Source organism: Nyctibius grandis, chromosome 4 (genome assembly GCF_013368605.1).
Source record: "Nyctibius grandis isolate bNycGra1 chromosome 4, bNycGra1.pri, whole genome shotgun sequence".
In the NCBI taxonomy this organism is placed as follows: domain Eukaryota; kingdom Metazoa; phylum Chordata; class Aves; order Nyctibiiformes; family Nyctibiidae; genus Nyctibius; species Nyctibius grandis.
In genome coordinates this window covers 6,303,920-6,320,645 of record NC_090661.1, presented here as the reverse complement: position 1 = coordinate 6,320,645, position 16,726 = coordinate 6,303,920, and the positions used below count along the sequence as shown (strand labels likewise).

The window sequence follows — 16,726 nt, the reverse complement described above, 5'->3', positions numbered from 1 at the left end:
CAATGATGCGGATTAGGCTTTGATACAACAGGGATTAGGAGAAAATGTATTTTCTGTGGTTGTTGTCCAGCTTTACAAAATGCTCCTTTTTTGTCTAATTATGAAAAGGCAGATAAGGGTCTAATTTAAATCAATTTCTAGAAAAGAGAATATAACATCTTAATCATATTTCTTCTAATATGTTCTCCTTTTGAGGTGAACAGACATATCCTAAGATGTCACAACTTGACTACAGCATGTAGTCACCCAGCTTCTTCAGTACAACAAAAGCAGCCTCAAAAGCACATATGGGACTCTAATGCTTTCTCATATGGTAATATTCTCAATACTTTGTGAGTTTCCATTTAAAAATTATGGCATACATAATGGGCTTGTTATGCAGAATTTACATCATAATGTATATATTGCATACCTGTGTATATAGATTGTTATATGCAGATTAATATATTGTTATTTTTAGATTGCTCCTTTAAGACAAAATTCAGAGTCACTGAACGCTAACCATACTTCACGCTATAGGAACATTTCCCTTTCCCCTTTTGTGTTGTGAAAAAGTCAGTAGCTTCACCTTACCCCAGGTGGATGCTGCAGAACAGGGTAATCGGTGTGAAAACATAGTTTCCCGGTTGTATAAGCCACATTGTTAGCATCTGCTTTGTCTTGCACTTGCCAAGTTGGTCTTTATAATGAAAGGGAAAAGAGAAAACATGTTAAAACAGCCAGCCAGCATGCCAGACAGTACACATCAAAACTGTGAAATCACAGGACAAAAGAGTCATTCCATCCTTGAACAGGAAAATATTGTAAAATTATAAGGAAATACTTATTATGCAGTGTCCGCCCATCCCAGCAAAGAAGGCTTATTTCAGCAGTCCTAGACTCAAGCTAGACATTTAAGTGTGCCAAGGGACATCTGGCCCCAGTGTAGCATCTAGAAGAATGATGGCTTTCCAGCGGCGGTACGTTGCCGAGTGCAAACATCGGATGAAGACACTAACCAAGAGGTATCTGCTAGGATAAATCACCATCTTATCACTGAGCCTTCAGAAACAAGAGAGTGGAAGTTGGCCCATTTCTTTTTGTCAACCTTCCATTTCTCCCTGCCAGGGGGAGCACATTATCAATGAAATATGAAATTGTTAAAGGCTATGTAACTTTTCCCAAAAATGATTTTTAAAGCTTTATGATCTTAGAAAATAGAGTGTCCTTTGCAGGGGGATCTTTCCTGTAACTTGAAGACTTGTTGCTATAGGAAAATGTCTTGATGAAAGACTTTGTAATTTCTTCCCTTTCTCTGAGCTCTTTCTGAGAATTACCTCCATTAATTTTGTTACATAGTTTCTGTCTTGAAATTTGACAAAGTTCAGTAAGAAAGTTTACTGACAACTGCAGGGGGAAGGGGAAGTCTTAGTTATATGGCAAAGACACCTATACATCACGTTGCAGCACAATCAAAACCTGTTTCGAGTCACACACCATGCAGGAGAATTTAAGACCGAGAACCACAGGTTTCATTTGTACAGAGTTCACATGATTGAAGACAGTCCTGAGCAGATGCATGTTATAGATCCAGACATTTGTCTGGAAAAGTGTAAGTCACCATATGCCGTCCATGTAATCACAGGAGCATAAGTGATTTAAAAGCAAATATGAAACTCATTTTCCCTTGTGAAATACTATAGACCAAATATATTATGTTTCAGATGGTGTGTCTCTAGCATTACTTCTTAATAATAGTTTAAAAAAGAAAACAGGCTAAAAAACATGCAGACCAATATGATTTAGATACGGTATACAAACAGTTTTGTTCTAGGAGTGGTATTTAGTATAGAAACTATACAAAACGCTAAATTTCTGAAATTGCCAGGGGGAAAACCCCCTTGAACATTTGCAAATGTGTTTAACTGCCTGAGAGAAATAATTTTTATTATTTGGTACAGCACATATTCATCATACATGACTTCAGTAGTCAAGTATGATAATTTCAACCACACTTCCGTAGTTCCCAATTTTACAGCCAAAAAACAGCCTCTTATGTCATCCTTGTCGTTAGTGTTGAAGGTAGCTAGGTTCACTATATCTTTAATTTAAAAGGCTTCAATGTCACTTGATGGTTCTAAAACTATTTAACACATTTTAATTGTCTCATTTATATGCAATACATACAATTGCTGGAATAGTAGTACTTTAGAAAATCATGGTAAGGTTTTGCAAAAGGGGTCAGTGCTTTCATGCTGTTACGCTTTGCGGGGGGAGCTGGTCCCCAGGAGCTTTCCTTCTGTGCAAGGAGCTTCGGACAAAGCTCAAGTTACTGACTTGAAGTCAGTGATGCTGATAGGGAGCTCAGTGCTGACTGTGAATAAAATCAACCTTCCTTTGTCAAAGTCTCAACTGAGCTGAAGTATCAACTCAGTCACGGGGAGAGCACAGGAGAAGTAAAGGAAGAAAATGTGGGTAATGTCAGAGACTCTTGGCCCTTAGTGAGAGCAAAGCAGGGTGGAATGGTTTATGGTTTAGTAATTAGGGTCAGATTTCAACATTAATTGCTCAGGCTGTTTGACAGAGGAGGAAATTTGGCACCAGGCAGGTGTAGCAATTTTTTTGCATAGAGTGGTAATGTGGGCTCAGTCTCCCTGAGCAGAAAACTAGCCTGTCTGTTCCATCCTTAGCCTTGAAAAACTGCTGCACTAGGAACTGGAGCCACACTTGAATCATCTAGTCTTGCACTTTATTAAAAAAAAATCTACACCCCATTCATAAGAGATTTGGGACCCATGTCCTTCTCCTGCAGCTGAAGCCCTCCAGGAGCTGCAGATGGCTTGGCTATTTCAGTGGGAGTGCTGGGGCCCCGAAGGAAGCCCTTCATGCCACCCCAAGCCCTGGACAAGGCTTCAGAACAGGGGAGGAGCATGAGGTCTAGGGCACGAGAAGTTGGAAATATGAATTGTGGTGTGACTGGAGACCTTGTTAGTGGAGTTGTGCCTCTGTAATGTAAAGAAAAAGGTCAATTTAGAAGTGTGGAACCCCTTGATGTTGTGATGTGGCTGATACAGAGACTATTTCCACTTTTTACAGTAATGACATTTTAGGTAGCATGTACCAAACAGATATCTAGACAAGAAAAAAGGCTTTTGTTTTCCCACGTGTCAGGGCTATATTGATTGCTGTTACATTTCAGTTTAAAATTCATGGCCCTGTTGAGGTAATGTTTTATTTGGCAAGCTTGCCAATTCCAAATTTATCCTTTTATTTATAATATTTGGTAGGCCTTGTATTTGGCTGCTAGTGAAATAGCAAGGGAATTACCCAAAGTTATTATTTTATTACAGTTGTAAAAGCCACCTCAGAATTGGATGCCAGTAAGAAATGAACTTCTGTTTTAGAGGTGAAGAGATGGACTGTAAAATGCTGCTCTAAGTCTGTCATTAAGACTGAAAACTCAATGGAGTTTCTGCCACTGCGAAAAATACGTAAGAGCAAGACCAGGCACTACAATAACTACAGCTGAAAATTAAACAGGTTAAATTAGGAGAAAAGATACTATAAGGAAAGAAGTCTTTTCCATAATACTTTTAGGCTGGGTTCCAGTTATACGTGGTAAAAAAATAAAAAATTTGTTCCTTATGAAACACCCCCCCCACCACCACCAATATCCAAAAATAAGCCAAAACCATAAAGTATTTTTCAAGACTTCACGTGACAAATTATACGTTTAACAAACACTGGGTTATTAAGCTGTTTGAATACTGTTCTCTATTTTCTGATAAGTTTAGCATGTTACCACTTCATATGCGTCTGTATTAGAACATTTGGAACTAGTTTTGTGACTTAATTTTTTAAAAATACTTTATGGATAGTTTCTTAAACCACTAGTTGTAACAATACAAAGTTTATGTACGATCCTGCTTGCATTTTCCAGTATTTTAGGATTTCCTCCCTCCCTCTCTTTTTTTTTTTACCCCCAAGCAGAGTTCTTAAGGAGAAAACATGGTCTAAAGAGTCATTAAAAATATATATATATATATATATATATATATAAAAGCAGTAATCATTAACATCACCAGTATGGTGATGAGAGCAGCTGAATGTTGCTGAAGATGTCAGCTCTGTGGCAGAGCTGGTTTGTGTTACCTGAAATCCAGACTAGTCTGCAAAACTGGCCTTTGGATGTCAGACGCTCTTTGACCTTATGCTCTTTAATTTAATATTTTAAAATTAATTTAATATTGTAAAATTTTAATTTAATATTGTAAAATCAACCTAACCATACACAAAAATAATTAGGGACTGTCAAATGACCTAGAGTAAATCTAACCATGGTGGCTCAACTGGAATGATGCAAACCAGATTTCAAGACTTTTAAATACTACAACTGTGTTTAAAAGGAAAAAAAAAACACCACCAAAACTCAACTAAACTAAATATTCTAAGTATGTTTTCTTTTAAATGCAGAATTTGTAGTCAATTGGAAAATTTCCATAACATTGAAACCCTTTTTCTGCAGCCTAATAAATACATGAATTAGCAAATAGGTTTTGGAAAAGAAGAGACTTACAGACTTTTATCGTTCCTTTATTGTGAACCCTAATACTTAAGGAAACGTAAAAATAAGGTTTAATCAACACCAATCTGATTTAAACAGTGAAAGGAGCTCCAACCATTACTTCCTCAATTGGTGTGGACCAAGGTCACATTTCAACCTTGATCTTGTATGGAACATTAATGGGCAGGAGGTTCTTTGTAGGATGTATTAAAACACTGTCAAATATCTCTCTCTCTCTCTCTCCCCCTAAGACTCAGAACTCACCCTGACAAATTACTTTAATAAAAGTGATCCTTAAAGAGAGTAAACATTAATTCAAGCTGACTTTAAACACTGTGAAGCATTTAACAATCATTACTGTTTATAGTCATATTAGGGAAGAGTCAGTGAGGGGCAAGACTAACTTTTAATTGGAAAAACTCCATTCTGATGACACAAGTGATAAACTGGCAAGTCTCCCTAGGGCAGTTTGAATCTCTTGTTAGCTGAACTTAGACAAGGAAAGGATATCCTAACAGTTAATGCACATTTACACAGAAAGGGACCTTTCAGTCTCTCTTAAACACAGCAGAGTTATCACAAGCTGGATGTTGTAGAGAGTTTCAAGCAGACAGTTGGCAGTAGTTTTAAACAGCGAGGATGATTAAGAGCTGAGGCAAAGCACCAGGCAGAATGGTAGACTTTATTTCACAATGCTGCTGAGTTAAATATAAAAAACTTTTGAATGCTTTAGTGAAAAACATGTTACAGGGCTCAGCAGATAGACAATACGTGAAATACAGTGGGTTGCCATGTCAAGAACATCAGTCTAGAAGATTTAAAGATCATTTCCAGTTTTAGGATCTGGGAACTTCTTGTAGATCCAGTTCCTCACCCCTGAAACTTAGGAAAGCAACTAAAGCTTCTGTTGTAACCCAAGCACAAATCCCTGGTATAATATGTTGAAGGGGTTGTATGGGGTTTTTTTTTTTCCCCTCTCCCGTGAGGTATTTAGGTATTTTGGAGATATTACACATTTTCTTTTAGTGGTATGCTTTAACAAAGAACCAACATTTTTTTGTTGTTATCTGGGGCTTGCTATATTTATTCCTAACTCAAAATGCTTGTGCAGCTGCCTTGGATACAAAGAGAATGAATGTTTCATCCTTCAGATACCGAGGAAAGCTGTGAAACACCCTCAGATATGATCAGGATTGGATAGCCCTAAGAATCTCCTCGTATCTGTCATTAGGATCACGTCAAAACAGAAATAGAAAGCAGTAGTATTTTCATAATGATGCAAGTTTTAAATTGAGACCATAGTAGACTGCCAAACATAGAACTGCTTGACATTAGGAATGGTTTTAATGGTAGAAAATGTTTCGTAGCACTGGATGAGGTTTCCAAGCCAAGCAGGGGGTTCTGCTCCCGTTTATTTCAGTAGGATTAACATGACTGAATCCCAGTTAACTTTAAAAACCACTTTTGCTTCTGGCACAGTAAGCAGAAAGAGGAAACCACACCTTAATGAAAGCTCATTATCTTAACTACCCTAGTACATTTGTACATTACACCCTTTAAAGCTTTACAAATATTGTAATGGCTGCTGGAACTGACAAAAAAAGCTTCATAATACTAATGGTATTTTAAAGCAGTTATTCTCTTCATCCCCTCTTTTTGAAAGACAATAGAAAAAAGATTTTAAAATGCCGTTCTCACAGGCTGTTGTACATGCTATGCGTTCACTTGAGTTTCTGCCAATTTCTGGAAGATTTCTTGAGCCAGTTTTCCTAATTTGAAGCGTGGGGAAAAATTCTGCACAAACAGGTTGACTTTCAACATAAATGAAACAAAAATGAAGGATGGAGATGGGGTCAGAAGCAACTTACACATGTAATTTTCTGGGTATCACAGTGCTGCTTTTACCAGCCTGACCTGCATTGCATATCCCAGCATGGCTCGTATGTGCCTTCACACAGGAGGGTTAAGGGGCACAAAATCTTTCCTTCTGTCTTGCGGGAATATGGTCTTTCTGGCCAAGGTTGAAATTTTTTCCACATTTTTTTTTTTTTTTTTTTTTTTTTTAGACAAAGGAGGAGACACTGTTTATTGACCCCATGGTTTGTTTGCTTATTCTCTGAACTAGAGGTAAATCCAAGTGAAGAAGAACTATTGCCATAATTTTTATTATCTTTTATTCTATTATGAGGGAGAAGGGACCTTTTCAGATGGAAAACCCTGAATGTTCTGTTTTCGGTGGCTATTCAGGTACCAAGAAATCACAATTATGCTTAAATATTACTATCTATTTTTGTTAATTATTTTTTTTTTTAAGAATAAGCACACAACCAAGTAATAGGGTTTTTTGTTTTATTTGTAAAAAATTATACCAACAGCTGGGGGTGAGGGACAGGGCAATCAGCTAATAACACTGCTCCTTTACTTAGCTAGATGGGGGGTCACTGACTCAGCTCAGCAAGACATGAGCTACCATCATCATTTGTTTACTCACCTAGTAGGTGCTTGAGGAGGTAGAGGTTCAGTTTACCACCTCTTGGCATTCAAAGGATGATTTACAAGTTCCTGATTGCACTCCTGCAGGCTGAGCTCTTAAAAAAAAATGCTTGCTGGGACTGGCTGTGGCTTTCCAGAGCAGACTCAGCTGCAAGCAGGGAAATGGGTACTCTGCCGATCTTCTCGGTGATGTGAGACACAGTAACATCATCTAAGTCTTACCTATTCCCATGACTCAAAATCAGGCTAAGGAAAAGTTTCAGTACAGATAATTTCCTCTATTCAGAAGGGGACTGGATTAGGGATTTTTGATTTGTTTCCATGGTACAGATAAGTACGGCTATCTTGTGGTTATCTTTTATTTGACATCATCTGTTTTCAGACATTTTTCCTTCTCTCAGCAGTTAATGTTATTGCTGCTCTTCTTTACATACCCTCCCTGTGACAGCAAAACAATCCTCCTGTACAGAATATTAATTGATGCCACATTTTCTAACATGCAGAGGAAAAAAAAAAAAAAAAAAAAAAATCACATTGTTTCAATAAATTAACCCACAAAATAGGTCCACAAGCTGAAGTGAAGTACGTTAGAGGTGATTACATTGCCAGCAAAGCAAGGCTATTAAAAAACAAACTCACCCGTAAAAAGTGAGACGCAGGAACCCGATCCTGTGGCCAAGTTTAACCAACTCTCCCTGCCTAGTAGCAGCTCCTGTTAGTAGCACGATTCCTACTTTCTTCAGGGTGCACAGCCACTTATACATGCTTTCATCATTGTACATGATTTCTTCAAAAGGTATTTTGGGGAGTTGCAGGTCTGAGCCCCAGTACCGGCGTTCTGAAAGGGAAGAAATAGAGAAACAAGTGCTTAGCTGTTTTAGCATCAAAGCTCAGGACATGGTCAAAGTATGAAGTTAACGGGATTTCTATGCATTTGTGACTACGCCCTCAATCCTGCAGCCAGCCACCTGAAACTGGGTCCCTGAGTTTGCATGGATAACAAGCAATCTTTGTGATGAAACTCAGCAAAACATTGCAGTAAAGAAATTTTAGCTCAGAAGCTGAATGAAAGCCCTTTTGAAAGGGATATTTTTTTTTTTGTTAACAGTACATGAGAAATGTGCATATTCCTTTTTCTGTCTGTACTGGTGAACCACAAGAGTGAAAATTTGAAACTGAGATTGCTTTGAAAGTTTCTTGTCTAGGTGAAAATAGCATGGAGCACCCTGGGTTCTCCCTCAGAGGTATTATTGTATGGATATATAATAATGAAAACATTATATTCCTGATGCAGAACAGAAGAGACATATATCACTATAACAGCTTAGAAGCAGAGTAACTATATCAGTTGCACAAGTGACTGTTCAATTTTCTTTTGTAGATTTGTCTTCATGAAATCATATCCAGTTACGTTAAATTCTGCAGGACAGTGTCATTCCTTGTCTTTTCCTCTGCAGATTTTTTTCCTCAGCATTTATCTTATTTCAGGAAGATGCAAAGGAAAGCCCAGGATGTTCATGGATCCAAGCACTGCCAGAAGGTAAATAAAATGATGGAAAGACTGAGTGATGAGCAAGGAGTTATGTCATGCCCATTCTCAAACAAAATTGATTATAAGAGCATATGAAAATAGAGGAGTATTAGAACTTCTATTTTCTACCATAATCACCCATTTGCTTGCTGAATAGAACTTGTCATGTGCAAGATGGAAACCCACAGCCATTTGGTTCATGATCATGAAATCTAGGCAGATTTTTCATTTCATAACAGGCTACACAATCCAAATCTCATCTTCCAACACAGGTAAGTTCTAAAAGTGATGCCTACAGTATTCTGCATTCAACAAAACTGTACACACTTACAATTTTGATCTGGATTACAGTGCTGGAGGTTGCACCTGGAAGAGGCAAGGCTTGTTACATGTCTAGCCAGGCAGAGGACAAAGCCCCCAGGCACGCTGTGGGAAGGCACAGTGTCTGCTTGCAGCTTAAGTCCCACTCCGCCTACGTTAAATGCCAGGATACGTCCCTCATCTGATTAGGCTTCCCCAGAGGAGAATACACGACTCCTCTAGCACTGTTCTTGGCATCTGGTCACCACTGAAGGCAAGGTGATGATCTAGCCACAACTTCAGCTACTGTAGCCAAGGTGTTAATGCAATGCCCTTGGTTGTCCCCTCTGATCTCCAGGAGAACACACTGCCTGTAACTCCTGGCGTGTCACCACAGGTCACTTGGGTGCACGCTGGCAACTAAAACCAGCATCCTCTGAACTGCTGCACTGGAAGTGAAGAGGACGGCTCCCACCAGGCAGAGTGAAAGGAGCTCAGCTGAGGCTAGCTAGCCCTGTCTTCCCAGCAAGTATTTATTTTGCTTTGCTAAAATCCCTGTGTCTGGGCATTAAAGTGTGAGTGCACCTGGATTCTAGCTGCCCCGATCAGATTCTGGGCTGTGCACTTATTTATTACTTCTTGCTTTTATTTTTGTTCTTCTTGGTTTATTTTGTGTCCTCTTTCCTGTGCACTTCCTTCCTTCTCCATGAGGCAACCTTAGATTTTGAGACCTTGACCCAAGTAGAGATGTCAAGACTAGGATTTTCTCTCTCTCATAAGATCTTGATTACCAAGGTAAGAAGGAGGTCCTATCAGCAGGTCTAATGAAGAATCTTCTTCTTGCATGAAGTGGGTTGTCTTAGCTTACGTTGGAGGCACTCTCAATTCCAGTGTGAGCCATAGGAATGGACCAAGTGTTTACAGAGCTAGGCAGCCCCTTCACAGGCACCTAAAAACAGCTTTTCCTTTCTCACCTCTTTTCTGTCCCAGAACAGAAGTCCCACGCCTTCTACTTTGTTCCTCCCAATTTCAGGCAACAGTCACCTTTCTCCAGGAGAGATACGGACACACAGAGATGAAGAATTTAGTACTTGTCTCTCACTGCTCTTCATTTTCTGGACTTTGAATGGCTCACTGCAAATGGTGAGGGAACGTGCCCACACTCACCCAAGGGTGAGCCAAGTCTCAAGACTCCCCTTAGGAGCTCAGGAGTGCAGCTAGGAGAGAAGAGCAGGCAACCTCTTCCCCCAGCCCAGGCTTCACCAGCTCCTGTGAGACTTGCAGAGGTGTTTGGGCTCTGGCCCAGAGAGGAGAAGCATTATGCAGAAGAGCAGCCCTTCAGGTCAACAGTGCTGCTGGAGTCCTCCTTTCAGAGAGGACTCAGGAGAAGACAACAGCTGCTCTCCACTTCTTGTAGTCCACAACAGCAGAGGGCAGCTAATGAGGGAAAGCCTGTCCAGTTATTCCTGTCTGAGGACATATATAACTGAAGTAAGTCTTGGGAACCTGCTGGGGGAAAGCCTATCCAGTTACTCACATCTGAGGGCACACATGTCTAGAGTAAGTCTAAGCAACCTCCCCAGGATGATATTTTCTTGACATTTTCCCTCAAGTAAACACACAGTCCTTCAAGAGGCCTCCAACAGGGACATTCACCACTCTGGCTGAATGGCCACCCACCACAGAACAAGGTAGCTAAAGTGGTGGCTTGTTGCACACAAAAAGTAGAAGCAAGTTAAGCAAGCTATAAGGCTCGCCTTAAACACAGACATGGGCACACTAAGGTAATGTAACCAGTGCCTGTGTGTGAGCATTTTATAGCGTGGTATAAACTCTAACAGCAAAATCAGCTATTGACATATTATGAAATAGCTGAGAAAAAGCATACACAGAATAAATAAGCACAAAGGGGAAGACAAGTGCACATGTGAAATATAGGAAACAAGTACAAGTAAAGTGTGAAAGAGAGAAAAAAACCCCACACCTACTGCAGGTAGAAAAGATAACGGCTGAAGCCAAAGTAACCCCACAGGAGCATGGAAAACATGCTGGAAAAAAACCCACAAAGCAAGTCCTAATTGCAAAAATAAAACAGCTCGTTCAAGAGGACATGTGCTGTCCCCTAGCCTTTCAAAGGAAGAAGAAAAAGAATAAACCACCAATAAATAATGAGGAAAAAAAAAAAAAAAACAAGGAAAAAAGACAGTAGCCTACTTGAGGTCTGGCTTCCTTCACCAAAAAGTATTTGTGTCCCCTCACCTTAAAAGCTGTAGGAACCACAGCCCCAGCTCCAAGGCATAACTGCTGCCCCCAGCTCTCTGCTGTTTTATACTTGTGGCTAATTTAGGACAAGCTGGTTAAAGACTAATTGTTCACCAGTGTGTTGATGGTGATTAAGGCCTAAGCCTGGGCGATGTGCACTGTTAATGAATGTCAACCCAGTAGGGTATTGGGTTGAAGTTTCAAACTGTGTTGATGTCTTTTAAATGTATCACCAAATCTGTAACTGCTGTATGTAAAAATAAAGGTATGTAGGGACAGTCGTACCCAGAGACTCAGTTGCACCTGACAGAAAAGCCAGAGCTTGAGATCTTTTACGTTTCTGCTCCAAAGGCAGCAGCACCCTCATGCTCCCCAAATAAAACTGAATGAGCAAGGATCGACGGAGTGGGCAGGAGAGCAGAGCTTTAGCATTGACAAGCCCAGAAGTGGTGCAAGCAGGATGCGGGCATACCCAGTCTGAGGGGGTGGGCATGGGGATGGCTCCAAGGAGCTCTTCATGACTAAATGATGGTAGAGAGAGGAAACCAAAAACACCAGGCAGCCTAGGGACAGAGCAGGAACTACACTGCAGCCACCACAGAGACATCTGTCTGCCAGGCTATTAAAGAGTCAACAGACCAAAATAATGATGGAGTTCCTTGATGTGAGGCAGGCAAAAAAGAAAAAAGTAGCCATTACATATAAACAAGCTGAAGTACCACCTCTGGGAACTACAATGGGGTGGGGAGCAGAGGGGGGTGTGTGTGTGTCATCTGGGGTCAACCAATTAGTCCATGGGGTTACTTCAGGTCAAACTCCCTCTCTGGAGACCACTCTGGGGTCATTAGAGGTCAATCAATGAGCCCATGGGGTTACTCCAGGTCAAACTCCCTCTCTGGAGACCACTCTGGGGTCATTAGAGGTCAACCAATGAGCCCACGGGGTTACTCCAGGCCAAACTCCCTCACTGGACACCACTGTGAGGTCATTAGAGGTCAACAAATGAGCCCATGGGGTTACTTCAGGTGAAACTCCCTCTCTGGAGACCACTCTGGGGTCATGAGAGGTCAAGTGATTAGGCCATGGGCTTACTTGAGGTCAGCCTCACTCTCTGGAGACCACTCTGGGGTCATTAGAGGTCAACCAATCTGCCTTCGGCATTACTTGAGGTCAAACTCCCTCTGCAGACCACTCTGGGGTCATCTGAGGTGAACCAATGAGCCCACGGGGTTACTGCAGGTCAAACTCCCTCTCTGGAGACCACTCTGGTGTCATTAGAGGTCAAACAATTAGCCCATGGTGTTACTAGAGGTCAACATCCCTCTCTGGAGACCACTCTGGGTCATTAGAGGTCAACCAATTAGCCTGCGGGGTTACTTCTGGTCAAACTCCCTCTCTGGAGACCACTCTGGGGTCATTAGAGGTCAACCAATGAGCCCACCGGGTGACTTGGGGGGTCAAACTGATGTCTTGGTTTGATGTTGGGAGTCAACCAAGCATGTAATTACTTACCAGTTTGCTGAGCCCTCATGGCAGGGGTGCCGTGCAATCTGGCTCGTGCGCCTGCCAGGTCCTCTGGCAGCCTTTGCACCCCCAGCTCCCAGAATTAAGTTGCTGACCATGATCAGTGTCGTCGCATGAAACAACATCCATGTCTGCAGACAGCATCCCACTCCCAAGATCAACATAAAAACTTTCTCTATGTCCTGCTACGCAGAATAGAAGAGTCAGGCCTAAAATAGCTTCTAATGAGAGTTGTGAATTATGGGAAACTTCTTCCCTGCTGAAACTGATTTTTTTAACTTGTACCAAAAGGTTGCCCACCAGAAAGCCAGGCCATCTTATTGTAATGGCCAAAGAACGGTGTATGCAGAGCAGAATGAAGGTCACGGCGCTCTGCACGGCTGAGTGCCAAATGGCTCTACTGATAGAATCATTTGTCCACGTGGGGAAGCCAGGAAGAATCGAGGTGCTGCAGGAAGAACCTCTTTGTTAAGCATCTGTCTGAAACTACTCCCAACAGGTATATTTTTAAGATGTTTTGAAGACATTTGCAAAATCAAATTCATTTCCTTCAATAAAAGGCAGTGCTGTGGCTCATTAGTGCAGGCAAAAACACATACTAACCACTAAACCCCGTAATTCTTTATTTTGGCCTCAATATTCCTAGGCCAAGCTCACTTTGTTAAAACAGTCAAGATGATTCCCCACCCCTCCCCCCCCCCCATACTTTTTCCCCCAGACTAATCCTGCCAGGACCAATTTTGCTAGACACCACTGAACCAGATAGCACTGAAGTTTTAACGGCTCCAGTGCATTCAGCCAAGAACTCAAGGGATCGGTAGTGCAGACAGAAAGGGAAAAGGCAGGAAATTAATCATGGAGCCCAAAGCCCAGCTTCTCACCAGGACACTTCAGTCTGGAGCCTGCCAGTTGTTAGGGCAGTTAACTTCAATTTAATTTGTCTGTGCCACTGGCAGAGGACACTGGAAGCCACAGTTGTGGGTCACATTTGGTACTTTACAACTAACAGTAATTTAAGAATTCCAGAGAAGAACGTCCTAAAATACCGCACGGTGTCTCCTGACCGCTGAACTCATCCTGGTCTTTTGTTTACAGAATCACAGAATCAATCAGGTTGGAAGAGACCTCTGGGATCATCGAGTCCAACCATTGCCCTGACACCACCATGTCAACTAGACCATGGCACTAAGTGCCATGTCCAGTCTTTTCTTAAACACATCCAGAGATGGTGACTCCACCACCTCCCTGGGCAGCCCGTTCCAATGTCTAATGACCCTTTCTGAGAAGAAATTCTTCCTAATGTCCAACCTGAACCTCCACTGGTGAAGCTTGAGTTCAGTTGTTTATTCACGGGGATTTTAAAATAGTACAGAGAGTTTGCCCGTGCACCTGAAAAAGAAAGCTGCTACAGAGCTTTGGTAGTGATTTTAGTGTTACAAGTTGAGTTTGCAAGCGTTGTTAGTATACAAAAACTGAAATGACTGCAAGGTTTACTAGTATAAATGAATCTTAGGTCAAGATATAACTTTTATTAAGCTGCCTTGCTAGAAAGCATCCTCAGTACTTGTCTTCTCCCTTGTATTTGCACCACATCTATGTGTATTTCTGATAGCACATACGCACACCACGCGTACTGGTAGCTATAACATTGAAAGAGTTGTCAGTAATCATTGGTACTAACATTTCCTCAGAAATAATTTTTTTCTATAATAAAACTCTGTTTTTGCTTGCTTATAACTGCAGCAAAATATAGTCTTCTGGGCTGATATTTTTGTTTTATACCAAAGGTTCCCTTATATTGAATTTATGAGGAGAACCATCACCCAAGAGGATCATCTGTTTCTTAGAACAAAACTGAGCATGGGAGTACACTTTTTGCTCATATTGGAAAAAAATCCAGCAAAGGCTCCAATTCCTCTAATTTTGGTGACTGAGGCGATGTCAGAAACACCCCTTGGTGAATCTCTCTCCCCACCTAAACTTTTTGAGGGACCAAGTCCATGAGAAGACTTGGTAACAGACCTTCCTACAGCTTCACAGCTGAAAGTGTCCCCAGCGCTGTGCTGCCCAGGCAGCCAACCACCCGCTGCAGGAGGGCACCTGCGGATGCAGCCATCTGGGGAGAGAGATGAGAGGGAAGATGAGATGAGCTGTTCCTGTGCTCTCTGCTAGAGTCTCTATCTCGGGCCCCAGAGGAGGAAAGATGTGAACTGAAGGGTGGGAGCAGCTGTCAGGGAGGAGAAAGAGATGAATTACCTGGGGAAAAACTCAGGGAAACTGAAGTGGGGACTGGCTGGTAGAAAAAAAGGTGGGCCTGGAGACTGATGGCCCAGGCTCAGAGAGCCACCAGCTGCCGAGCTCCCAAGTCCCTGTAGCAGCTTTCTTTCAGGTGCACGGGGAACCATTCCACCTGGCTTTAAACCCTGTACTATTTTAAAATCCTCATGAATAAACAAATAAAAGACCTAGATGGGTCTGCCTGGTCCCATCTCCTCACACCCTGCCTGCTACCACTCGAAACATCCACACAGTGTATTCAATTCTAATATACAGGAAAAAAATCATTTTATCTTTGAACACAGAGCATGCAAGCCTTTGTAAGCCCCACCATGACAGCACTCTGTCCCCTCCACTGATTTCAGCCAGCCTGGCCGTGGCACCATGAAGTGGCAGCGTGCGACCACTGACTTCATGACTCTTTTGCTGCCAACTGCTGTGGCTTGGCTGAGTTCAGAAGTAAAATAACCCCGGTGATTGCAATGCGCCAGGCTCTTTGATAGCAACTTTGTGTCTTACATGTTTCAGACCTTTTTGGGGGGTTATTAATAATGGTACATGTTAATGTGCAGAAGGAGGAAATGAGGTGTGATCTGCTCACTCGATCCGAAACACAGTGCTGGTGGCAAATACAAAAGACCATTCGGACATATACAGCTGCCCTCCCAAATTACTGTATCACACAGGAATAGATGTGGGGTAATTTCTTTCTCCCCTGTACAAAAGAGCTATTTCAGACTTATACTCCCCAAATAGAACACTGTCTGCCTCCTTGCTCTTTTCTCACTAATTTCCACTGGCAATATCTCCTGAATTTGCCAGTTTACCAGTTTGTATGCACAAATACGCGCACACACACACACGTTCAAACCAAAGACATGGCACAGTAATCGGTAAACAAGACAAAGATGCTATTTCTTACATTTTGTTTTGCATAAATTTTGCATTGTTTCTAGTCTTTTGCAAAACTCTTAACATTAGTTTTAAGTCAAGTATTCTCTTGAATGTTGAATCAAAGCTCCTATTCTTACATTAAAGACATCGTTTTCCCTTGCTTTGATGTACTTCATCTGAAGCTGCTTATTCTTTAGAGATTTTTATCTAGATTAGAGATTTTTAAAGATTTTTATCTATTCCATAGAATAATTGTTTTGTTTAAATCACATCTAGCTTACTTGGTGTTTAGCTAATATTCAGTTAACTTGTCCAATCATCTATCAAAGAGATTGCATACTAGAAATGAGACCACAAACATTTGAAAAACGTAGATGGCATCATTTATAAAACACCTATACCTCTCCTTATTCCAACATCCTTTCAACAGACAGGACCAATAAAAACTATTATATATTTCAAGCAGCTTTCAGAGTGGGAGCTCTGGGGGATGTCACATGGTGACTGAGGGACATGCACTGCAGAGATGTAAAAAGAGACAGGTTTGTGGGTTGTTTTTTTTTTTTTCCCTCCCCTCTCTCATATCTAGGTAGCAAGTACAAAATGCAAGGTGCTCATAAAAGAGAACCCAGACACTACATAGTTACAACATTTTTCAACAGTTGCAAAGTCTGCAAATTTCCAACCACTAGTATTCCTCTCCCCTTTGGCAAAGGCTGGTTAGAGGCTGTCCAAGAAATACAACGCACATACCCAAATATAAGCTATCCACATAGACCATCTTTTATACTCTACCCTGTGTTTCAAAGAAGCTGTAGTATGATTGACAAGCTGTTGAATGTCACAACACATTCACAAAATGAAAAAAGCACAATCCTTGAGGAGGGATGTAATCTCACCTC

General features: G+C 41.4%; 1 protein-coding gene across 1 annotated transcript in view; it reads right to left on the bottom strand.

The window, feature by feature from the left end:
• BBOX1 (gamma-butyrobetaine hydroxylase 1) overlaps nt 1–16,726 on the bottom strand; it is a 38,550-nt gene that overhangs the window by 5,844 nt on the left and 15,980 nt on the right. Inside the window, exons 5-6 of the mRNA XM_068399958.1 lie at nt 7,676–7,874; nt 574–679 (exon numbers count right to left, since the gene is read on the bottom strand). Of these exons, the coding sequence (XP_068256059.1) occupies nt 574–679; nt 7,676–7,874 (305 nt within the window). The remainder of the gene's footprint in view (nt 1–573; nt 680–7,675; nt 7,875–16,726) is intronic.